The following is a 26,581-nucleotide window of genomic DNA, read 5'->3' as shown; positions in this document are numbered from 1 at the left end:
ACAGCCGGTCACATGACGCGACGCAGCCGCGTCGACCCGGACGTCCCCCGGCCAGCCAATCCGAAGCGCCGGCTGAGCTGCTGTGGTCACCGTAGCAACGGAAGGCTATTTAAGGCGGCCTGCGAGAGCTCCGGAACGCAGTTTGCGCATGCTCTGTGGGCTCTGTGGTGGGTTTCTGGACGTTTCGTGACCCAGCTAGGCAATAGCATCCGTGACGGTGGGGCAGCAAACCTCATTCTGCCTGGCACCAGTGATGCCGCCTAGTTGGGTCACGAAATGTCCGCAAGAAGGCCACCAGGCTCAGCACCAGAGCTCTACAATTATGAAGTGTTGGAGGGATACCGGGGAGACCCAGAATTGGGTTCCCTTGTGGCCACAAAATCTCCCTGTCTGAATTTGAACCCGTCCCTCTCTCCGCCCAACCGTCACAGGGGTGTTGTGGGCTGATGCATGGATGCATGGATACCCAGACAAGGATATAGAATCTATTATACATTATACATTATGTATTACATTACATTATAGATAGGATACAGATGGATGAGTAGATAGATGGACAGGAGATGGATAGATGGGTGGATGGACAGATAGGATATGGACAGATATATAGATAGATGGATGAATAAATAGAAGGATAGGATATAGATGGACAGATACATGGACAGAGGATATGGATGGATGGATAGACGGATAGGATATGGACAGACATATAAATAGGAGATGGATGAATAGATGGATAGATAGGATATGGACAGATATATAGATGGATGAATAAATAGATGGATAGGATATAGATGGACAGATACATGGACAGAGGATATAGATGGATGGATAGATAGGAAATGGATAGAGACACAGACATAGGATATAGATGGATGGTTAGGTGGATAAATATAGTTAGGGAAGACAGACAGCTATAGATGTTACCTTCCACTCCTGAATAAAATATGGGGTATAAATCTTACAAGGACTTCCCCAAATGTGTTGGATTTTCCAGGTGTGTGATCACAGCAAAGCGATATGTCTATGGAGATTCTCAGTCATCCAGATCATGATTGTCCCAAAGGTGCTATTTCAAGAGGCAACTGGATTTTCTTCGTTTTTCCTTGAAAACATTACGTTTCTCATCCAAGAAGCTTCTTGGGTGTGCAGCAAAAAATCTTGAAAGAAAAGTCCAGTTGCCTTTTGAAAAAGCACCTTTGGGACAGCAAAGCTATAAAAACAGGTTCATGCCCTTTTCTGAACTAAAAATTTGGGTCCACACAGAATCTGAACCCAATTTGTTTGGAGTTTGCTAGGTTCTGTCTTTCAACCGACAGCATGTACAATTAACATACAACAGTTGTTGTAGGTCTCCAGTGTGAAATTACATCACTGAGGACTAATAGTGCAAAGAAAGAGAAGTACTGTTGAACTTAAGTCCCTTTCATCAACAACCACACAGCTAAATGTCATTGTGTATTCCTAACCCATTCCTCCCCCCCCCCCATGGGAGATAATATGTGTTATTGCACAATACTGACATTTCACATCCAATTCTGTAAAAGGGCATGAAAAATATCAGCAATTTTGTCATTTTCCTTTTTAAAAAACAGCTATTTTATTAATGCATGTTGCTGCTTCATCTGCAATTTTGGTTGTCTCACTCAGGTTTCCTGCAGCATTCCGTGGGTTATTTTCTTTTCAAACTTTGTTCAGAATAACTGTTTTTGTGGGGAACGCTGAACCACAATTGAGTCATTCACCATTTAAATGAATATGACACCCACAGTAATGCTGGCAGAGGCTGGATTCATTGACTTGCTCTGTCATTTGTATGAAGTCACAGGTATTTAACTATAGTTTATTAAACAAGCGATGGCAGAGTATGTTCAATATGCTAAGCAATAAGCAAAGCGTATAGATTGTAATGAGTTCGCCTAACTCATTAAGCAAAGAGCAAAGAAGTCTCGTATGGCTTAATCGCATTGCTTGAGAGGAGCAATATTGAATTGATAGTACTGACTAAAGTAAAAACATTAGACTAATGTTTTCTGACTAATAGTAAGTGCTGACTACTAGTTACTAGCATAGTCAGTACCTGCTAGCAGTTAGAAGATGTGATGAAAACTCCTTAATTGTACAACACATGGATAGACTTCACCATTCAACTGGAAAATGGTGAGCATCCTAGACCAAGCTAAGTCCAAAAACATGAGAGGATTCCTCAGACAAATCAGCCATCAACAGACACATTGAGATAAGCACCATCTGCATCTACAGTCAAAGGTGAGAATCAAAATGCCAAAAAAGAAAACAAAAAGAGCAAAACATCTCCTCACCAGCAACCAACACCCTCATAAACAGAGATTAACATCAAGATTATCAGTAAATCAACATTCAAGCAGTAAACAAGACCACGGTCAAGGAGCTACCAATTCAGACAAACAATCAAACAAGCAATAAATAGTTCCTTAATCCAGGAATTATTAATGTTATTGTGTATTGCTGTGATGTTTTAAGGGCTTGTCGATCAGAAGGTCAGCAGTTTGGCGGGTCGAATCCCGAGTGCCGCGTAACAGAGTGAGCGCCTGTTACTCGTCCCAGCTTCTGCCATCCTAGCAGTTCGAAAGCACGTAAAAAATGCAAGTAGGAAAATAGGGACCACTACGGTGGGAAGGTAACAGCGTTCCTCCGTGCGCCTTTGGCGTCTAGTCATGCTGGCCACATGACCACGGAGACGTCCTCGGACAAGCGCTGGCTCTTCGGCTTTGAAACGGAGATGAGCACCGGCCCCTAGAGTCGGAAACGACTAGCACACATGCGCGGGGGAACCTTTACCTTTACCTTTTTTAAGCCACCGAAAGGCTTCTCCAGGGGAGATGAATAAATAAATAAATAAATAAACCACCAAGAACCACCAGCACTGACAGTATGTAAACCGAGAGCATATCCCAGTCCTTTGCAGCACTGATGGTGTCATCTAGTTGGGTCATGAAATGTCTGCAAGAAAACAAGCAACCTTAGAGTGCACCAATGACTCCATAGTCCTCCTTCTCCTTCTCCTTCTCCTTCTCCTTCTCCTCCTCCTTCTCCCTCTCCTTCTCCTCCTCCTCCTCCTCCTCCTAGCACTGATCAAGTTACCTAGTTGGGTCATGAAACGTCTGTGAGAAAACAACCAAGCTCAAAAAGCATCAAGGACGCCCAGTCCTCTTCCTCTTCCTCCTTTCCCCCTCCTCCTTCTTGCCCTCACCCACCCCTTCTCCTTCTCCTTCACTCCACAAACCCCACTCTCTTTTAGCACTGATGATGTTACCTAGCTGGGTCATGAAACGTCTGCAAGAAAGCAATCTCAGGGAGCACCAAGGACCCCCCCAGTGGATTGACAGTCTAGAGTAGAATTACTTGGTCAGCTGTCACAGGAGACGAGACCCAGATAAGAAACTGTTCACTGTAGGTCTGTTTTTCCCCCTTTGGGGCAGGCGTGGAGAAGAAAGTTACCGACTAGCTTTGATGCATCACCAGAAACATCTTCAGAACAGATGTTTAACCCCGCTATTACCTTTCTGTGGGTCTTTTCCCCCTGCCTTTGCCTTCTGATCTCATTGAGGATGGAGGATGGCTTTGCCTCTTATTGAGTCACGAGATGACGGCGAGATTTCAACACTTTGAAGAGTCGTGATGCTTCGCCTCCATCCTCCAGAGATATCAGAAGTAATTAGGTTGACTCAAGGGTCTCTGGAGCCCCAAACTCACAAATCACCGTTAAAGGCAGCAATTCCTAAGCTCTGGTGTTCCACAAACGATGGGGCTGGAAAGAGCCAATTGTAAATTCCAAGCACAGATGCTTTCGCTCAACCTGCACCAACCTGCATAAATACACATTGCTAGCAATCTAGTCCATTATCTAAATTTGTTTGCTTTTACTACAAACTGCTTTGCTCCAGTGATTTGAAAGCCAAGAGCTGTTGGGTGCTTTTGCTTAAAGATATTCTGAGCGCAAACACAGTCAGTGGACACACGTTGGCAAGGGAATATTGTAGGTTAAACCTGAGCACATGGGACGATAATCAGGCTAGCCAACAGATTGCAAATTGTGTCTCGGGTAACCCAAACTGGGGTTTACTCAACCAGAACCAAATCAACCCTTTTGTGGCTTAGTGTGACTGATGAACCAACGCTAATGCAAAGATCGTTTAGCTCTTGCAGGACTTGCGGGACTTGCAGTCCTGCAAGAGACGGCATCTTTTGTAAATTCAGAATGCTAACAGGATCTTTATCAGAAGGAACCTAAATGTCCTTGCTGATAAATAAAAGTCAGATTATCTACAAAAAACAACAACCTTCCCGCCCACTCCCCAATTTTTAAAAATTAATTATTCTTGAAAGGGTAGAATGAGATGTGTCAGAACCACTAATTGTAATCCATCATTTAGAAAAATCCAATTTATTATCCTCTGAAGTTCTTCCTGTCAGTAACTGAATTTGCTTACTTATTAAATTTATATGCCTCCCATCTCACTACCCAAACTGACTTTTTGCAGCTTACAATGCCATAAAAACTAATATAAAGGTAAAGGTAAAGGTTCCCCCGCACGTGCGTGCTAGTCGTTTCCGACTCTAGGGGCCGGTGCTCATCTCCGTTTCAAAGCCGAAGAGCCAGCGCTTGTCCGAGGACGTCTCCGTGGTCATGTGGCCGGCATGACTAGACGCCAAAGGCGCACGGAATGCTGTTACCTTCCCACCGTAGTGGTCCCTATTTTTCTACTTGCATTTTTACGTGCTTTCGAACTGCTAGGTTGGCAGAAGCTGGGACGAGTAACAGGCGCTCACTCTGCTACGCGGCACTCGGGATTCGACCCGACAAACCGCCGACCTTCTGATCGACAAGCTCAGCGTCCTAACCCACTGAGCCACCGCGTCCCTTAAAAAAAAACTAATATACAACCGTTAAAATTAATAACAATTAAAATGAAGACGAATATGGGGTCTTTGGTCCTCTCTGAGCTTGGTGGTTTTCTTGCAGACATTTCATGACCCAATTAGGCAACATCATCAGTGCTAGAAGGGGGGGGTATGTGGAGAAGAGGAGGGGGAGGAGGAGAAACAGAAGGATGACTGTGGGGTCCTTGGTTCTCTCTGAGCTTGGTGGTTTTCCTGCAGATGTTTCATGACCCAATTAGGTAATTTCACACTGGTGACAATCAAGCATCTGCAAAGCAAACCATCAAGCACAGAGAGCATTTATTTCTCCGTTTATCAAATTTATATGCTGCCCATGTCATGGTCGTCACCAACTCCTTATCAGGACTTCCACAATGACCAGCCTCAGCATTATTCACCACTATATCAAAGTCTTGAATTCATTATTGGGGTTGCCAGAGACAGAAAGCAAACACAAGTCTTCGGGCAGAGTAAGAAGACCAGCAGAGGCTCTAACGTAGGAAGCTTTTAATGAATTTAATTTCAACATCATCCTTTGGCAGGTGCCGTGGAGATGGCCGCAAAATGCTAAGGGCCAAACTGCCACCAAATGAAAAAAGTACACACTGATAATTCTACATTAAGTTCAGTTTATACCAGATGAGCACAGCCACTACTCACTACCGCAGTTGCTAGTTAATAATGTCCTCTTCCCAGTTTTGATATCTTAATTAACGCTTGGAGAAGAAGAGGGAATATGTTGCCTGGATTACAGCTTCAGCAAACAAAAGCGAAGTCCTTGATAATGGTGACAGGAGATTTTTCTGTAAGATATGAGCAGGGTGACAGCTTGGAAACTGACAGAGAATCTAGACTGTGTCTCTTTGGTGAGTAGGAACTGGAGGAGCATATGGGTGACGGATTCGATTTCCTGAAAATCTGATGTTCATTGGCAGGTTTAACATTAAATATCAGCAAGAGAGAGAAAAAAGCAAACTCTGATTAAAATGATAAAGCAGCCATAAAGATATAAACTTATCAATGGTTATTGATTTATTTGGACTAATAGTAGCTGCTTATCTTGATGGCTTTTATACCTTATATATCTCTACCTATGTTTTCCTTATTCTGGTGCCTGTTTTAATTATTGTCTTCTCTGGATTGGAAATTTCAGCATCTTATTTTTAGGGATCTGGCTACTGATAGTCCCTAGAAGATGGCAACTACTTCTTTCCTGAACATCTAGCACCTGCAATTTTCTTATACATACATAAAGGTAAAGGTAAAGGTTCCCCCGCACATGCATGCTAGTCGTTTCTGACTCTAGGGGCTGGAGGTCATCTCCGTTTCAAAGCCGAAGAGCCAGCACTTGTCCGAGGACGTCTCCGTGGTCATGTGGCCGGCATCACTAGACGCCAAAGGCACACGGAACGCTGTTACCTTCCCACCGTAGTGGTCCCTGTTTTTCTACTTGCATTTTTACGTGCTTTCGAACTGCTAGGTTGGCAGAAGCTGGGACGAGTAACAGGCGCTCACTCTCTTACGCAGCACTCAGGATTCAAACTGCCGACCTTCTGATCGACTAGCTCAGCGTCCTAACCCACTGAGCCACCGTGTCCCACTTATACATACATACATACATACATGTGTGTGTGTGTATATATACGTACACACACACACACACACACACACATATATATTTATATACCGCCCTTCTCCCGAAGGACTCAGGGCGGTGTATATATATATATATATACTGTTCAATCAGGAAACCCAGTTCTATAAGTCTCAGGTTTTTGTGTGCACCTTTTAAGTGGAACACAAAAACCTGTGATTGCTTCAGAACTTGTGAATGCTCCAACACTGGAAGTTTTTAAGAAGAGATTGGACAACCATTTGTCTGAAATGGGATAGGGTCTCCTGCCTGAGCAGGGGGTTGGACTAGAAGACCTCCAAGGTCCCTTCCAACTCTTCTCTTCGATTCGATTCGATTCTTCTATTCTATTCTAATTTCAATTAAGATTCTTCTATTCTATTATTATTTCAATTAAGATTCTATTCTATTCTATTATTACTTCAATTAAGATTCTATTCTATTTCTTTTTCTATTCTGTTCTAATTTTCATTGTACAAACAACTGACCCAAATCGGATTTTGACAAAGGAAAGGAAAGAAGGAAGGAAGGAATTTCTGCAAATCTTAAATAAACTATGCTCCGTAGAGCTCCCTCTTCCAGAGAAATTACTTTTGCAAGCCAAACAAACTTCACTATCGCTTCGATACCATGAAACACAATGAGGATTAATCTCATAGAACAATTGCTAGGTTCTCAAATACAAACATCCAATGTTTTCCTCCACTGGCTGGTTTCTTTGCGTTCTTCATCCTGTTCTTGACACGACAACCAGGGAACAGGTTGTCCTCCACCATCCCCCCCCCCACCTACTCCTGGTTTGCTACCCGAGGTGAGATCCTGCCCTTTTCGGATGACATCCAAAGCGGACACCCTCTCTAGGGGAATGATGTGAGGACACACACCGCTCCTCCGACTGCTTTTGCACTCGGCTCAGGCCACCCACTCTAAGCCTTGATAAGGCAAGGGAGCCGGCACTTCCACACAGCAGCCTGGAAGCCTCTGCTTCTCCAGCTCCTAAGACCAGCTGCAGGTAGGATTCTCCATGGGTTTTTTGTTGTTGTTGTTCTTGTTTTAGTCTGTGGTTGGTTCTCCTTCCAGCTCTGGGTTCAAGATCGCTTTTGGGGAGCAGATTTGCTTCAAGGCTGAGAGGAACTGGGCATGTCTAGTTTAAGGAAGAGAAGGACGAGGGGCAACATGATAGCGGTCTTCTAATATCTCAGGGGTTGTCCCAAAGAAGAGGGGGGGGTCACCCTATTTTCCAAAGCCCCTGAAGGCAGGACAGGAAGCAACGGATGGAAACTAATCAAGGAGAGAAGCAACCTGGAACTAAGGAGGAACTTCCTGACAGTGAGAACGATCAGTGGAACGGATGGCCTCCAGAAATTGTGGGTGCTCCATCACTGGAGGTTTCTATGGAGACTCTCAGTCATCCAGGCATGGTGGTCCCAAAGGTGTTTTTTTCTCCTTTTTCAGGAGGCAGCTGGAAACACAAGAAAATTCCAGTTGCCTCCTGAAAAAAAAGCACCTTTGGTCCACCATTCGAGGTTTCCAAGAAGAGACCGGACAACCATTTGTCCAGAATGGCATAGGGCCTCCAGCTTGAGCAAAGGGTTGGACTAGAAGACCTCCAAGCTCCCCTTCCAACTCTATTATCCTGAGATGAAATTGCTGTTCAGAAGCTTAGCAGTAGCTGCTTTGTCTGGCAGTGTGACGAATCTATACTGTATACGCAACTGTGTCTCTTGTGAAGTTGAATCTGTTGTTTTCAAACAGCTATCAAGCTAAGGGTGTTTTTTTTTGTTGTTGTTTCCTGCTCACTTGGCAATTTTCTTTTTGTCAAAGCCGAGCAAAGTAGACAAACAGAAAACTTGCTGAAAAGGTGCGAGAAGCAGTTTTGAAGTGGGTGTCGAACAGAAACATCAGCCCGTTTTTCATTTTACCTGGGGAAGTTTTCAGCTGACACCGTATCGATTGTCTGGTTGATGAGTTATAGATCTCTCTCCACACATTGTGTGAAGCCCAGGAGTGGTTTGTTTGTTTAAAATGGGAATTATGGGTTAAAATATTGGAGAAATGGCAACCCAAGCAGGTGGCTAAACAAGCCAGGTTATGTGAGGCTAACCATCATCTCTTGCAAAGGATACACCCAGCAGAGCTGGTGGAATTTTTAGACCCGATCTTTGATTCCAGAAATTGGAATTTCTCTCCTGTTAAATTCAATGAGACTTCCCCCATCTTGCACAACAGGGAAGCTCAGGGGAATGAAAAGTCCGGGCAGACAGTCTCTAAAATAACTTTTAAAATATAGGTATTCCTCGACCTATGACCACAACTGAGCCCAAAGTTTATGTTGATAAGTGCAACATTTGTTAAGGGGGTTTTGCCCACTTTTCTTGCCACACTTCTTAAGTGAATCACTGCAGCTGATAAGTCAGTAACCCATCGGTTAAGTGACTCAGGTTTCCCCAGATGGTCGCAAAAGGGGATCATGTGACCTTGAGGTGCCGCAACCGTCATAAATAGGAGCCAGTTGCCAAACCTCTGAATTTTGGTCCTGTGACCCCAGGGGATGCTGAGGCAGTTGTGTGAAAAACGGTCATAAGTCCCTTTTTTCCGGTGCCATTGTAACTCTGAATGGTCACTAAGTGAATTGATGTAAGTCCTACCTGTAGTGGGAACACTCTGATCAGTCAGTGAGCAAGATCCAGGTGTTTCGAAGGCAGCCTTTTAATTTATAGCTTGCAGGAAATGTTTGGTCTCTTCTGTGCAATGTTAACTTGGCTGTGATTGTTGCATAAATACTTGTACATGTATTCGTGATGTTACGTATCTTTTTAACATGCCGTGATTTGGCCTTGGACCGTAAATAAAGATATAAAATATAAATCAGGTTTAAAAGGACTTTCTTTACTTGAGAGCACGGTAGAGCCACATTCATATAGGTTTGATAACTGTTTGGCAAGTTGAAGGAACCTTTGAATGTGGGTGAACTAAGAGGATTTTTATATTCGTGTTTCTCAAACTTGCAACGTGAAGGTCTGTGGACTTCAACCTCCAGAATCTGCCTTCTATTAGTCCCTTCTCTGCTTAGTTTATGAAGAAGATACGTCCTGTCTGCTCCTAGTCTGAAAATTCAATAAAACCCTTTTCATTTGATTAAGAAAAGGGAGAAACGCAGAACGCAGGATCAATGAAATGGGTGTGCACTACAATTCACCCTGATAATCAGAAACAGCTCTTTGTGCTTTCTTAAGAAAAATAACCAGTTAAGCAGCTGCAGATCCAGCTGGCTACTCAATGTTATTCATGAATAGACTACAAGACTCTGACTTAATAATCTCATCAGACGACAGTTTGAGTCTGTGCAGTCTGCTAAAGCCACAAACTAGGTTAGCAACTTACACTATTCGCCTAGCACAGAAAAGCTACAAGGATATAAAACAGAGTTTCCCAACCTTAGCAACTTTAAGGTGTCCGGACTTCAACTCCCAGAATCCCCCAGCCAGCCATGCTACGTCACATGACCATGGGTAAGGGAGGCGGACACCGAACTTCAAATCTGGGTCATCAGTCCCTTTTTCGGACTCCATCATAACTCCACCTGGCCGCTGAGGATTACAAGAAGTCTTTGACTTCCAAAAACTCATTTAGCGACCGTCTGAAGTGACAACGGCACTGAGCAAAGTGCCTTGCGTCCATTTTGCGCACTTACAACTGTTGCAGCGTTCCCCATGGTCAGGTGACCAAAATGTGGATGCTCAACAACTGATTCGCATTTACAACGGCCGCAGTGTCCCCGGGGTCATGTGATCCCCTTTTGCGACCTTCTGACAAACAACGTCAGCGGGGGAAGCCGTATTCCCTTAGCAGCCATCTTACTAACATAACATCTGAAGTGATTCACTTAACAACTGTGGCAAGAAAGGTCGTAAAACGGAGGCAAAATTCACTTAACAGCTGCCTTGCTTAGCAGCGGGCTCAGTTGTAGTCGTACGTCAAGGACTACCTACACCAAACACATTTCTGGCCAACCTCTGTTTCTCCTTTCCCTCAGATGGGGGCTTACTGATCTGTAGAAACACACACACCCCGGTATGCAGACACCCCTCAAGCTGTTCCTCCTGTCGATCCAGCTCTACCGGACAATAGAGGTGAGGAGTTTGAAGATCTGCACCCCTCTTCATTAGAATTAATTAATTAGAACAATTAATCAGTGGAACGACCTGCCACCAGACATTGTGAGCGTTCCACCAATGGAGGTTTTTAAGAGACTGGACAGCCACTTGTCTGAAATGGGATGGGTAGGGTTTCCTGCTTGAGCGGGGGTGTGTGTCTAGAACAGGGCTCCCCAACTTGGGCAACTTTAAGACCTGTGGACTTCAACTCCCAGAATTCCCCAGCCACCTGGGGAATTCTGGGAGTTGAAGTCCACAGGTCTTAAAGTTGCCCAGGTTGGGGAGGCCAGGTCTAGAAGACCTCCAGAGTCCCTCCAAACTCTGTTATTCTGTATTCTGCATTCAGATCAAATGTGGGGAACCCTTTCTTGTTTCAGCACCTTGGATAGCAATTTATCAGTTTTTAAAAGGCACTTAGACAGTTTTCCCGCACCTACGACCATTGCAGCACCCCCCAAGGTCACATGATCAAAATTTAGACACCTGGCAACTGACTCATACTTAGGACGGTTGCAATGTCCTGGGGTCATGTGATCCCCTTTGTCGGCCTTCTGACCAGCAAAGCCCATGGTTATTCTGTTAATTCTGTTAAATTCTTTTGCTCTATAACTTTCAGGTCGACTTTTAACTTGACTCTCAACTCGACTTACTACCGTCATTGGCACCAGAATTTCCACTGTTAAGCAAGGCAGTTGCAAAGTGAGACGTGCCCGTTTTTGCCGCCTTTCTTCCCCACAGGGAAGGGAATCATTGCGGCTGGGAAATGATCACATGACCTTGGAGGCGAGGGGAAAATGCTGCAACGGTCGTAAGGACTGGTTGCAAGTCACTTTTTTCACGGCCGTTGTAACTGCAAATGGTCAGTAAACGAATTTTGCCAGGAAAAGCTCGGCTCTTTTCCGAGAAGCAAAATCATCCATTTAACAACTGCCTTGCTTAGCAAAGAAAATCCGCCCTTCAATTGCGGTCATAAGTTGAGGATTACCTATAATGGGGCCTGGATGGGGAGGGGGAGCAGGAGAAAAACAAGGTTGGGAGGGGGCCATGGAGTCAAAAAAGCTTGAGGAACTTTAAATGCCATTCCTGATAGAAATAAATAAAATGCAGCCCCCACCCCCTACCTCTGCTCTAAGTACATTCAGCTTTCCAACTTTGCAGCTTCATTCTCGACTTCCAATTTTGGGGTGAACTTACCCCTCTCCTCCCTCCTGTGCTGCAGGCTCACCCCACAGGGTCTTCCGTCCGAGGGATGTTGGAAGCCTGGCAGAGATACCACGAGGACTGCATCCGCCAGATGACCGAAGACCCTCCGCCGACAGGTGCAGGAATATGTAGATGCTTTTTCAGTCTTGTGACTCAGTGTCCACCTTAGGCTTCTCACAACGTAGCACTGTGTCTCAACCATGGCAACTTTAAGATGGGTGGACTCCAACTCCCAGAATTCCTGAGCCAGCATGGAACTCTGGGAGTTGAAGTCCACACATCTTAAAGTTCCATGCTGGCTGGGGTATTCTGGCTGTTGAACATCCAACCCATCTTAAACGTGCATGCAGCTGGAGAATTTGAAGTCCACCTATCTTAAAGTTGCATGGTGGCTGGGGAATTCTGGGTGTTGACGTCTGCCCATCTTAAAGTTCCTAAGGGTGAGAAACACTGCTATAGTTTCTCCCTTCTCAGTCTTCTGGAGCACTAATTTCAAGTTTCCTGTTCAAAAAATGCTCATTAAAACCCACAGCTCACCTTGCAGGTGAACATTTTTTTAATGCACTTTGCAAACATTGCCCGGTTGTGTCCCCACAGCAAAAGTGAACTCTTTTTTTTTTTTTTGCAGCTGCTTGCCTTGTTCAGGAAACAATAGAGGAGGCAGAGATATTTTCTGCATAGTAAATAACACAGTGGGGAGCATTTCAGCCTGTGGGTATAATTTGCAAAATGCTAATTGGCAGCAGGATTCACACCCAACCCAAACTGGATGTACGTTGCACCGGTGCAGCCAAAATGCCGAATTTTGTTCTGGTTTTCCAACAGTCAATTTGGAATGTTGACTTAACAGAGGTGGTTGTGGTCTTTAAAAAGTGTGAGGCAAATCTTGCAGTGTCTCACAAGCCCAAAAGATGGTGCAATGCACTTTTTGGATGTTTGGATGAGTAAATCTCCAAGCTTGCTGTAAATATTTTTGCTTCTTTCCATAACCAGTGGAATCTATTATGCAAAAAAACAAACACGCATGCCTAAGAAACTGTTTTTCTTGGCATAAATGCTATTGAGGAAGAATTGCACACTTTTTATTGTCAGATACAAATTGTGTCACATCCTTCTGCCTGGGGGCTAGGTATATTTGTTTTCCCAGAAATTTTTATGTAACTTTCAGGTAATAAAGTTCATGCCACGATGGGGCTTTTAAATCTGAGTTTGTTGTTGACGGCTCCGTTTTTCTTACTGTATATATTTCTACCCACTTTGTCAAAGTGCCTTATGTTGTGGTTTTTTTTTAAGTGCCTGCAATCCTGGCAGCCTGGAAACAGGTTAAGGAAAGAAATAATGCACCCCACATTATATCACTGTTCTCAGCCATGGCAACTTCAAGATGGGTGGACTTCAACCCCCAGAATTCCCCAGCCAGCCATCCTCAAGTTCATAAACAGACCGGCTGGGGAATTCTGGGAGATGAAGTCCACCCATCTTCAAGCTGTCAAGATTGGGAAATCCTGACTTTAAGAAATATTGATGAATGGGGGTTTTGGAGGCATGGTGTGACTGGGCAGCTGCATTTGGACATTCTCCATCCCTGATGTGGTGGTTGACTTCTCATTTGTTCATTCCCCTTTTCCTCCCCTCTGTTGTGTTGCAGGCCTGGTGTGCAACCGTACCTTTGATATGTACGTGTGTTGGGACGATGCCCTTCCCAATACGTCGGCCCAGGTTCCTTGTCCCTGGTACCTCCCATGGCATCAGCAAGGTGAGTGCTGTTTGAGACAGAGAATAGAATAGAATAGAATAGAATAGAATAGAATAGAATAGAATTACAAATAAGAATAGAATAGAATAGAATAGAATAGAATAGAATAGAATAGAATTACAAATAAGAATAGAATAGAATAGAATAGAATTACAAATAAGAATAGAATAGAATAGAATAGAATAGAATAGAATAGAATAGAATAGAATTACAAATAAGAATAGAATAGAATAACAGAATTTGGAAGAGACCTTGGAGGTCATCTAGTCCAACCCCCTGCTCAGGCAGGAGACCCTATGCCATTTCAGACAAATGGTTGTCCAGTCTCTTCTTGAAAACCTCTGGTGATGGAGCACCCACAACTTCTGGTGGCAAGCTGTTCCACTGGTTAATTGTCCTCACTGTTAGGAAATTTCTCCTTAGTTCCGGGTTGCTTCTCTCCTTGATTAGTTTCCATCTGTTGCTTCTTGTCCTGCCTTCTGGTGCTTTGGAGGATAGCTTGATCCCCTCTTCATTGGGGCAGCCCCCCAGATATTGGAACAGTGCTATCATGTCATATCTGGAATCAGCTTCCAGTTGAGCTCCGGATGGCTCCCGACCTTCGCTCATTTCGCCGCGACCTGAAGACTTGGTTGTTTGAACAGGCCGGCCTGGACTGAGGGATTGGATTTTAGAGTTTAAATTTTAAAAATTTTAAATTTTAGAATGTATTTATTACTTAGGGCTACTGATTTAATCTTATTTTAATTTTTATACCTTGTGTGTTGTTAGCGTTTTAATTGCCCTGTACACCGCCCCGAGTCCTTGGAGAGGGGCGGTATATAAATCTAATAAAATAAATAAATAAAATAAATATCAAGTATTGATTGACACATGAGAGAAATAGGTGGATCAGGCTGATTTCCCCATTGGCGTGTACCAGAATACACTCGAGTCCTTGAGTTACGGCTGCAAGACAGGACCAGAATTTTGACTGTTAAGCAATGTGGTTGTTAAAGGAGTCATCAGCGAACTGGATCTGGTTTTATAACTATTTTTACTATGGTCCTTAAGCGAATCACATCGTTAAGGGAATTGTGCAGTCATTAAGCAAATCTCCTTCCTTCATTGACTACTTGTTGGAAGTTTGCAATTGGTGATCAGGGTGACACTGCAACTGTCAGAAACAAACCAATAGTGGCAAAAAAAAAACCCACCACAAATTGTTGTGCTACAACTGGTCATAAGTGCAAGGCCGTTGTCGAGCACCCAAATTGCGATCACGTGATCACAATTTCAAAGATAAGTCACTTTTTTCTGAGGCCATTGTAACTTCAACCTGTCATTCAACAAACGGTCGTAAGTTGGTAACTACCTGTACCTGGCTAAAAAAAACCCCAACAACCCCGTTGGCTGGGCTGGTTGTGGATAATGGGAGCTGTAATCCAGGCTGTCTGGATCTCACATTGGGGCAGGCACCCCGAAGCCAGGCAGCTATGCAGCCGGGGATGCTTCATCTAAATATAAAATATGTTAGGAGAAAATAGTCAGCTGTTAACCAACTGACCATCTGATTCTGCTTTTTCTCTCCCCGGCAGTGCAAGATGGGTTTGTGTTCCAGAAATGCGGCGCAGATGGGCAGTGGGTGGTTGATGCCTCTGGAATGCCCTGGCGTGATCATTCCCAGTGCGTGGGTCCCAACAACGATCTCCCTTTCCAGGTAAAATCTATTAGACCAGGGATGCCCAACCGTGACAGTTTTAAGACCTGTGGACTTCAACTCCCAGAATTCCCCAGCCAGCCATGCTGGCTGGGGAATTCTGGGAGTTGAAGTCCACTGGTCTTCAAGTTAATAAGTTAGACACCCTCTCTGTTTGAGCAAAGACTGTAAATCTGGTGTGTTTGGAGCAGATTTCTAGATGTGCAGGTCATATCTCGTTACACATTAGCCCTCGACTTATGACAGTTCATTTAGTGACCATTCAAAGTTAGAACGGCACTGAAAAAAGTGACTCATGACTTTTTTTCACACTTAGGGCCACTGCAGCATCCCCACGGGTCATGGGATCAAATCCTAGTGATTGGCCCAAAGTCACCCAAGCTGGCTTTCATGCCAAAGGTAGGACTAGAACTCCCAAACTCCTGGTGATTGGCCCAAAGTCATCCAACCGCTTTTCGTGCCTAAAGCAGGACTAGAACTCACCATCTCTCTTGGCGATTGGTCCAAAGTCACCCGGCTGGCTTTCATGCCGAAGGCGGGACTGGAACTCACAATCTCCTGGTTCCCAGACCAGCACCTTAACCAACCACCAGACCAAACTGGCATCGGGAAGGAAACTCTGGTTTGAAAATCATTTAAGCAGGATCTGTTCCTTCACATCCTTCATACGGGGGTGCCGTTTTCAGACAGGAGCATCCCTGGATTTCTCTTTGCCTCCAGAAACATTTGTGGATCCTGGAACAATTTCGCCGGATGTACACAGCGGGATACTCCATCTCGCTCATCTCTCTCCTTGTGGCTTTGTCGCTGCTGGCAGCATTCAGGTATGGAGAAGCTGCATGCAAAGGCCCAGGCCGAAGGCTCTGAAAGCTTAGAATTGTTGGAAGAGAGGTCGGGATTGGGGGGCGGGAAAGGCTGAATGAATCCCCCAAAGCCGGTTTTGTCGATCGCCAAGATCATTCCTATAATCTGGATGTGGCAGGCAATATATGAGGAGAGCAGCGTTACTCTACGGTTGACACGAAACGGGTACTACCAGGGTAGATGTTTTTGACTCTTGGCGACTTTAAGATAGGTGGACTTCAACTCCCAGAATTCCCCAGCCGGCAGAGCTTAGACAGGGTCCAGCTTTGTTTTTCAGCTGGTAAAAAGAGATGGTGGGAGATCTGCACTTTCAGACTTGCAAGATTCTGTTACTGTAGCCTTACAGTAATGCAGGGGTCTCCAACCTTGGCAACTTTAAGACTTGTGGACTTCAACTCCCAGAATTCCTCAGCCAGCCAGCCATTAAACATGCTGGCTGAGGAATCCTGGGAGTTAAAGTCCACAAGTCATAAAAGAGCCAAATTTGAAGACCCCTGCACTTATGTACGTAGAATTAGCTCACGGGGTTGTGTTTCCTGTCTGGTCTCCTGGGGAGGCTGAACTCGATAGGACGGCGCTACGCATCGTGTCTCTTCCCCCAGGAAACTTCGCTGCCTGCGCAATTACGTCCACATGAACCTGTTCCTGTCCTACGTGCTGAGGGCCGTCTCCATCCTTCTCCGAGACACCCTCCTCTGGCGTCACTTCCCCAAGGACCTCCAGCTGGACCTCTCGGGCCTTCCACGGGGGCAGGTATCTCTTCCTACCAGCGAGGATCCTGGTGTAGGATAGGACAGAGACAGGAGGATGGAGGGATGAGGAGTTGGAGGGTTCTGGATTTGCATTTAATTTCTCTTCCTTCCTTCCTTCCCTCCCTCCCTCCCTTCTCTCTTCTTTTTTCTTTCTTTCTTTCTTTCTTTCTTCCCTCCTTCCTTCCTTATTTCTCTCCTTCTGTCTTTCTCTTTGTCTTTCTTCCTTCTTTCTATTCTTATCCTTCTTTCTTTCTTTCTTTCTTTCTTTCTTTCTTTCTTTCTTCCTTCTTCCTTCCTTCCTTCCTTCCTTCCTCCCTCCCTCCCTCCCTCCCTTCCTTCCTTCCTTCCTTCCTTCCTTCCTTCCTTCCTTCCTCTCCAGGCTGTAGCTGGCTGTCGGCTGGCACAAATCTTAACCCAATATTGTGTCTGCGCAAACTACTTTTGGCTACTAGTGGAAGGGGTCTACCTCCACAGCCTGCTGGGACCCTTGGCCCTCTTGGAAGAAGGTTACTTCCCTGTGTATCTACTCCTTGGATGGGGTGAGTCAGTTGGTTGGTATGACATTTCAGGAAGAGACTTAAGTGAAATTTTTAATTGGTATTATTTGGCTTCATACCCTGAGGTTTAATTTGCTGGCCCACCCAGAAACAGCGGACAGTTACCAATTAAAGAACCATGGGCATATGTCATCACGATAAACAATCCTGGCTAAGAAGAACCTTCCACAGCTACAGTAGTCCTTGACGTATGACCTCAATTGGGCCAAGAATTCTGGGAGTTGAAGTTTACAGGTCTTAAAGTTGCCAAGGTTGGACGCACCTGTCTTAGGTATTTCACGGAAGGAGAGTGATAAAAGGCGCCATCCCAGATAAGATCCAGCCAATAGTTCTACCTGTATGGCAGGCATAAGCTGCAGCTCCCTAGATTTCATTTCAATATAAGGAAGAACTTCCTGATGTGTGAATGTTTGTTTTTTTTTTCCTATAGGGGCACCCATCCTCTTCGTCATCCCTTGGGGGATCCTGAGATACCTCTATGAAAATAATGAGTAAGTTTAGGGTTAAACCTACTTTCTGCTGCATCTTATAAAATAATTATCCGAGCTACTAATAGATTAATACAAATAAATATCCACGATTAGGCTTACACATCAGTACAGCATTGACAGGAAAAAAATAACCTGGAACCTGCAGAGTGGTTACGGAGAACTTGCCAGCCATACTTTAAACCAAACTTGGCAACTTTAAGACCTTTCGACTTCAGCTGCCTGGAGGTTGCAGTCCAGAAGTCTTAAAGAAACCAAGGTTGGATAGCCCTCCTTTAGTCCAAAGGCGTCTTGCTCAAATTCTTATTTTTCTCTTTCAATCTGAATTGCTGCATCAGTCTAAGTTTTGCTATCATTATCATGGATAATCTCTGATGAATAGTTGTGATAGTAACCTGTTTACTGTATATCTAAATTTTCTACAGGTCTAAGCAATAGACCAGGGGTGTCAAACTCAATTTCATTGAGGGCCGTATCAGCATTGCGGTTGCCCCCAGGGGGCCGGGTGGGTGTGTCCTGGGTGGGTGTGGCCTACTGGGTGGGCGTGGCTAAAGTGCGTATGGCCTACTGGGTGGGCATGGCCAGCTCTACATCGTTCGCATCAAGGGTGCCTATGGGGGCCTGGGCAGGAGTGGGGCAGATCTGAGGGTCTCTGGCAGAAGGAGGGTCTCTGGGCCAGGGCCAGGGCCAAGGCAGTGGGGGCCGTTCCCTCACTGTTTCCAGGATGGCTTCACGGGCCACATGAAACCACTTCGCGGGCCGGATCTGGCCCCCGGGCCTTGTGTTTGACATGTCTGCAATAGACGTAGTTTTCCTTCCAAATAATTCTGTACAGTGCAGTCTCCAATGTACGATCACAGTTGAATTTGGAATTATGATTGTAAGCCTTGCCGGTCATTAAGCAAGTCACCACGTGGCTGAATCTGATTTTTATGCCCTGTTTTTATGGTGGTCATTAAACGAAAGCGGCAGTTGTTAAGCGAATCCATTGCCCGCAAGGGGTGGATTTAATAAAGACTAGTTTCTGGCAAAAAGGAAAACATGTACATTGCAGTCACATGACCGCAGGACACTGCAAGCAGGTGTAAATGTGTGCCAATTGCAATCTGAAATGCGATCAAGTGACCATCAGGGGTGGGTCATCAGAACTTTGAGTTGTTGCTAGGCAACCAGTCATAAGTAGAGGACTATCTGTAAAAAGCGTCAACTTGGGTTGGACTACATCTAATTTTGCAGGAATCCAGACTCAGTCACAAAACTGTGTGATCCCTGGGCGATTCACACATACACACACAAACATGGTTGTGATCTTTTGCCCGATGTTGCTTGGAGGAAAAGCAGAACGAACATCTTACGGGCAGTCCTTGAGTTATGGCCACCACTGAGCCCCAAAATTTCTGTCGTTGAGCAAGACATTTGTGAAGTGACTTTTGCCCCATTTTACGATATTTCTTGACGCAGTCCTTAAGTGGATCGCTGCAGTTAATAAGTCAGTAACCTGGTTGTTAAGTGGATCTGGCTTCCCCGTTGACTTTGCTCGTCATACGGTCGCAAAAGGGGGTCACGTGACCCTGGGACACCGCAACCGTCATAAATAGGAGACAGTTACCAAGCATTTGAATTTGGATCATGTGGCCAGGAGGACGCTGCAAAGGTCGTAAGTGTGAAAAACGGTCCTAAGTCACTTTTCTCACTGCCGGTGTAGCTTTGAACAGTCACTAAACAGACCGTTGTAAGTAGAGACCATCTGTATTATCAGTTTGGGATCTGATGCTATTCAACCCAGCAGGCTCATTACGGTAAAAATCCAGAGGTTCACCCAGTGAGTCAGTGACCTGTTACTGCCAGTTAATTAATGACTCTATTTAATCTGCTTAAATGCACATCCCAGAATAACCAATTCCTCTGAAGGAGAGAGGAAGGAGCCGAGTTTTATTTTTAGCTTAGCCGTGTGTGGTTTTCACGGAACAAAGTGCCTCTTTGGAATTGCCAAATTAAAGATTTCCCAGTAGACTTATAGCTGCCTGGAACTTCCTTCTATTTAAGTCCTGCCAGATTTACTAAAATACCCCATTTGGAAAAGAAGGTTATTCCGGTAAGATAAATGGTCTTCTTTCTTCTAAATTGTGGGTTCTTATTTTTATTTGATTTTTTTTAATTTTTAGGTGCTGGGAGAGAAACGACAACCTGGGTTACTGGTGGATTATCCGTTGCCCAATTTTGGTGTCGATTTTGGTAAGTCTCAAAGGAACACAAAGGCTGCCGTGTTCTTTGCAAGACCAGTTCCTGACCTGTAAAAATTTTAATACAGGTAATCCTCAGACTTACAACAGTTCACTTAGCGACTGTTCAAAGTGACAACAGCACTGAAAAAAAGGCAGTCACGGTCGTGTTTCCACACTTACGGCATGCTGCAGCATCCCCTTGGTTATGTGATCAAAATTCTTGGCAACTGACTCCTATTTATCTTGGGGTCACGTGATCCCCTTTTGCGACCTTTGGATAAGCAAAGTCAATGGGGAAGCCAGATTCACTTCACAACTGTGTTACCAACTTAACAACTGCAGTGACTCCCTTCAGACCTGTAGCAAGAAAGGTCATAAAATGGTGCAAAACTCATTTAACTGTCTCATTTAACAACATAAATGTTTGTCTCCAGTTGATCGTAAGTCAAGGACTACGGTACAACCTGCCAAGGAAACTTAAGCAGGCTTTCTGCGTGCCACCTGGTAAGCAGGTGACAAGGTGGTGGACAGGAAGGCAGGCACAAAAAAACAAACCCCTGAATTTATTGTACCTGTATATTGCTTTGTTTTCTGCATTCCTGTTGTTTTTTTACTAGGCTTTGAAATGAGCCTTTTAAATTCCAGCTTTTAATGATTCACCAACTGCATGTTTTTCCTTGGTAAAAAGTGAGATGCGGATCTAAGAAAAAATAATAATAACTTCAGCTGGCTTTTCCATCCAGATTTCTGGGCCCTGAAATATAAAAGAGGGTGTCGCAAATACTAGTAAATCTCAGGTGTCACCTCCTCGGCCTTACCTGGCTAACACAAAATATTTATTTTGTGCCATCTGTCAGAAACAGTGTAGAACAATATTTATCAGTCTTAGCAACTTCCAGTTGCTGGCTGGGGGATTCTGTCAGTTGAAGTCCACACATTTTAAAATTGTATGCTGGCTGGGGAACGCTGGGAACTGAAGTCCACACATCTCAAAATTGCCAAGTTAAGATACACTGGTCTAGAAAAAGCAAAAGTCCAGATGTGATGGGTGTCCATAGAATGCAGCTGCATTTTTGGCACTTTTTTTTTTTACTATGCCCTACAACATTTATAGTACTCTCTTTTAACCTATTTGGGCGCATCTGCCAAAGTGCTCTACTGGATGAATGCAGCAAAACTGTGGGATTTGTGAATGTCCACTTTATTTTTTTCCATCCTGTTTCCCAGGTTAACTTTGTGATTTTCATCCGGGTTCTTAAGATCCTGAACTCCAAGCTTCGTGCGCAGCAAATGCATTACACGGATTACAAGTGCAGGTAAGGGATTAACTTCCGGATAAGATGGAGCCATGATGGGGTGGGAATGCCAGAAGAATTTTTATTTATTTATGCATTTATTCCCTGTCTTTGTTATTTTTTAAAAAACAACTTCAAGTGGCATGCATATACCTATCTCCTCCTATTTTCTCTCCAACAACAGCCCTGTGAGGTGGGTTGGGCTGAGAAAGAGGGACTGGCTCAAAGTCACCCAGCTGGCTTTCATGACTAAAAGCGGGACTAGAACTCACTGTCTCCTGGTGATTGGCTCTAGGTCACTCATAATGTTTCCATGTCTAAGGCAGGACTAGAACTCACCGTCTCCTGGTGATTGATCCAAAGTCACCCAACTGGCTTTCATGCCTAAGACAGGACTAGAACTCTCCTAGTGATTGGCCCAAAGTCACCCAGCCGGCTTTCATGCCTAAGGCAGGATTAGAACTCACCGTCTCCTGGTTTTTACCCTTATGCCTTCACCACTAGACCAAACTGGATCCTGTCCCTGGGTTTGGCTGTGTGTGTGTGTGTGAACGTCGTCTACACGGTCTCTTTTCCTTGCGCAGGTTGGCCAAGTCGACTTTAACCCTCATCCCTCTGCTGGGCACCCACGGGGTGGCCTTTGCCCTGGTGACGGAGGAGCAGGCTCAGGGCACCTTGCGCTACGTCAAATTCTTCTTTGAGCTCTTCCTCAACTCCTTCCAGGTGAGGCAGCATTAGCTGTTGTGCATTTGGGAAGCAGCCTCAGATTTGTTCTATTAATAGCAAATGAATAGCAAATTACAGCAAGCACCAGGAAAACCCTAGACAACTTTAAGACTTGTGGACTTCAGCTCCCAGAATTCCTCAGCCACCATAGCTGGCTGAGGAATTCTGGGAGCTGAAGTCCACAAGTCTTAAAGTTGTCAAGGTTGCAGACCCTTGCCCTATTATTTTTTTTAAGGGCAAATTCTCCAGCATCGGGCAACCTCTAAATCTAAAGAAAAAAGGGGAAAAAAGAAAACCCACCCAATTTATTATTTCTAATACGAACAACATCTCCAGTCGGGCCAAGCTTCATCAAACCCAAGCTAATAAAGAAAATTGCCTGGCTTTTATGCGTTCATGGTGGTGGTGGGGGGGGAGTTGCTCCACCAAAGTGGGCGGTAATTGCTTGAAACCAGCCAAAGCAAGATAATTCCATCTTTTCCCCCCTTGTTTGTTCATTTTCAGGGTTTGTTGGTGAGCACGCTTTACTGTTTTCTCAATAAAGAGGTAAGGTCACTCCCCAGGTGACTCTCTTGGAAATGCAGGCTCGGGGCTGAGGCCTGGCTGCTCAGGGGTCTCGGAGGGCTGGGGGTTTAAAGAGGGAGGGTCCTCCCGGAGATAGTCCTGGCAAGGGAGAAGAAGCCAAATACAGGTAGTCTTCAATGTATGGCCACTATTGAGCCCAAACTTTCCATTGCCACAGCTGTTAAGCGAACCGGTACTATTCTTAAGTAAACTACTCGGTCATTAAGTGAATCTGGCTTCCCCCGTTGACACTGCCTGTCAGAAACCGGCTGGGCAGGTGACAAAAGATGATAGTCAAGTGACCGTGGAATGCTGCAACCATCATAAATGCATGGCAGTTGCCAAGGGCCTGAGTTTTGATCACGTGACCGTGGGGGATGCTGCGACAAACGGTCGTAAGTCACATTTTTCAGTGCCGTCATAACTTTGAACAGTCATTAAACAAGCAGTTGTGTAAGTTGAGGAGTACCTATACAGCAGTGGCAGCTTTCCAGTTCTAGACAGACTCATCAAATCCCAGAACTTGGGGGGGGCTCCCTCGAGGCCATCCAATCCAACCCCACTTCGGTTCAGGAATTTGAATGCAAGCAATTGGCTGTTTATCAAAGGGGGGGGGAGGAGAGGAGAATCCATTGTCCCTGCTGAAGCAACTTACCTATGGCACATGGTCTCTCTGCCTTCTTCCTCCAGGTCCAGTCCGAGATCCAGAGAAAGTGGCAGATGTGCTGGTTGGACATCGGCCTGCTTGAAAAACCGGGACGCCGCTTCGGCCTCTGGCATTCCTGGTGCAACCGAAAAAGCCAGACCAGGAAGCCCAGCAGTGCTCAAATTTACATCCAAGTAGGACACAAAATTGCCCCGAGTGACTTGGACCATGCAGCAGGGGCTTCGTTCCAGCATGCACCCACAAACTCCCACTGGTACATCCCCATCAGGATGAAAGCAGAGAATTAGCACAATGACCGCATCTTCAGAGACCGTGGCTGACACCAGCTCCCTTCCAGATGCAGGGAAAAGTGGCCGGCCATAGCAAAGATTAAGGAATTTTAAGGCAGACGGGAAGCAGATGCAGCTGTGAACATCTGGAGGAAGAGTGGAACAAAATTGTACTTGCAGGTGCAAAAAAGTCACCACTAGGTGATCACCACGAGAACTTTGGAAAGTATAAGTGGGTGGATTTTACTTTGCCTTTTTGGTGGGTTACTAAGGAAGCCGGCAAGACTTACACACAACTGCGGTGACAGACACAATCTGGAACAATTCTCACGGGTTAGAACTTTTGCGATCTTGCAATCTCACGATGACTTCATGCAGTCTCCATATTTTCTTGGCAACAGCACAGAAATGGTTTTCCATTGGCCCTTTTTTGAGATTTTTTTTTTAAAAAATCGCCCAGTCTGCCTATTTTCCAGGTTTTATATCTGCTTTTAGCAGGTGGAGACCAGTTTTTATTTCTGTTTATTTTATTTTATAAAATAAGATTTAATACAACTTTCAAATTTCTGTACCTTTACAGGAATAGGTAAGGAACCTCTACCGACTGACTGAATCCTTGAATTGATTGTAAAAGGACAGATTGTTTTTATTGGGATATCCAGGCTGTGTGAAGAGATAATGGGACGTCTAATTGCTGTGGTTTTCTTGCAGGCTCATGGATTATTGGTGCAATATTTTATTTATTGTTGTGAATTAAAAATGGTTGTCTCTGCAGCTCTTGTGGGCACAATGGAATTATTGCCTAGAAGATAACTCAAATGGAGATCCTGTGTTTTCCTGGATTGGGGCAGATTTGGGGTGGATGCTGGTTGGGGAATTCTGGGAGTTGAATTCCCGCACATCTTAATGTTGCTGAGGTTAAGAATCACTGCTCTACAGCTGACCGGTCCTTACAATGGTCCTGGAACATTCCCTCTGTGAGCTAGATTTATAGTTCTTTCAAAAGGGCTCGCTTTTGATAACTGGTTATCATCCAGTTTATAGAGCAAAATGTTGGTTAACTTTCTCAGATGCTTCATCTGAGGTTTAAGGTCACCTATCACAGTAGGATCAGGCGATTATAAACCACAGTAATTTATAAATTGTAGCTATTACAGCCAGTGGAACTGAGATTTTTCCATGGGAGGAACAGCGTCCATGTTGAGTTGGAAAATAAGAGTTGGAAGGGACCTTGGAGGTCTTCTAGTCCAACCCCCTACTCAAGCAGGAGACCCTATACCATTTCAGACAAATGGCTGTCCAGTCTCTTCTTAAAAACCTCCAGTGTTGGAGCATTCACCACTTCTGGAGGCAGGTTGTTCCACCGGTGAATTGTTCTAACTGTCAGGAAGTTTCTCCTTAGTTCCAGGTTGCTTCTCTCCTTGATTAGTTTCCAACCGTTGCTTCTTGTCCTGCCTTCAGGCGCTTTGGAGAAGAGCTTGACTTCCTCTTCTTTGGGGCAGCCCCTGAAATCATATTTTATTTGAAAATAAAATTTTGTGAGAAAAGATACTAGGTACCAAAAAAGCTTCAGACTTTGAATAAGAATTGTTAGTGGGGGGGAAAAAGTATTGCTAGATTCCTGATTTTAGATAGATAGATAGATAGATAGATAGATAGATAGATAGATAGATAGATAGATGATAGATAGATAGATGATAGATAGATAGATAGATAGATAGATAGATAGATAGATAGATAGATAGATAGATAGATAGATAACCTTTATTGTCATTTTTTACTGTGGGCACAAAATGAAATTTAGTTGCTGGCTCTCAAAGTGTACACATGCATCGCACACATTTAAACATACTATATACAACATATGTATAGACCTACAACTTTACATATACAAGTAACATTAATCACTGCCCATCTTGAACACATAACGGAAGGAGGAAGCTTTGAGAGTTCACAAGCTGAACCCTGTATGGAACAAAACTGTGACTGAATCCGGATGTTCTGCTTCAGATACCATGGAGCCCCCTCCTCCCAGGAGGTAACAAGGTAGGTAACCTTTTTTTTTAATCAGGGTAGACTTACATGGATCTCCTCTGACAATGACTAGGTACCAAAGTAATCCAAGGTTTTAGAAACAGAAAGAAGGTTAAGTTAAGATAAGCTCATGACTAACTCAAAAGACAATGCTGGATAAGAACAATAGAGGTCAAAATGAAATCATCTCCCTTTGTTTGGCGAGATCTGGAGGTTGCAACCAGCAGCACTCTCCCGTCTGGCTGTGGACCATGGATGCCATCCTTCAAAGCGGCTCAAAGGTTCCAGGTGATGATTTCAGCCAGATTAATGACTCAGGGCTCGTAAAGAGGCAATCGGGGTGTGTCTGGATTGCTGAGGAAGGACTTTGGAAGAGGAACAAGAGACGAGAAATACACACCTAGGGGAAAAAGCCCATTTTCAAAGTACTCTGCCTTCCTTTTGTGAAGGAGCACAGCGCCACACAACAATCCAAAAACAACAAGAAGGGAAAATATTACACAAAATAACCCATCCGCTTCTAAAGGGAGGGCCGTGACCAGGGACTGCGGTTAAAGCATCCGTCTAGGGGCGTTTTCTCTCCTTGGGTCCCATGCGTTTGACGGATTGTGTGTTGTCACACAGTAATTAATATAGATTCCAGGACAGATAGTCCTCAACTTACGACCACAATTGACCTCCAGGTTTATGTTGCTAAGCAAGACGGTTGTTACGTGAGGTTCGCACCATTTTACGACCTTTCTTGCCCCAGTCGTTAAGTGAGTCCCTG

The 26,581-nt window shown here is 44.6% G+C and overlaps 1 protein-coding gene across 1 annotated transcript; it reads left to right on the top strand.

Moving 5' to 3' along the window:
* Nucleotides 1-10,632: 10,632 nt before the first annotated feature.
* Nucleotides 10,633-23,796, top strand: GIPR (gastric inhibitory polypeptide receptor; the record flags this gene model as incomplete). Its single annotated transcript, XM_081334323.1, has 13 exons — nucleotides 10,633-10,689; nucleotides 11,933-12,032; nucleotides 13,565-13,672; nucleotides 15,250-15,371; nucleotides 16,092-16,195; nucleotides 16,838-16,988; nucleotides 17,367-17,526; nucleotides 17,975-18,035; nucleotides 20,198-20,267; nucleotides 21,485-21,573; nucleotides 22,137-22,275; nucleotides 22,783-22,824; nucleotides 23,533-23,796. The coding sequence occupies 13 exons, from the start codon at nucleotides 10,633-10,635 to the stop codon at nucleotides 23,794-23,796; spliced, it is 1,467 nt and encodes a 488-aa protein (XP_081190449.1).
* Nucleotides 23,797-26,581: the final 2,785 nt, after the last annotated feature.

The sequence above is a fragment of the Vipera berus genome (assembly GCF_964194415.1).
Source record: "Vipera berus genome assembly, chromosome: 9".
In the NCBI taxonomy this organism is placed as follows: Eukaryota; Metazoa; Chordata; class Lepidosauria; order Squamata; family Viperidae; genus Vipera; species Vipera berus.
The sequence above is the reverse complement of the archived record's forward strand: the minus strand, read 5'-3'. Positions and strand labels throughout refer to the sequence as shown.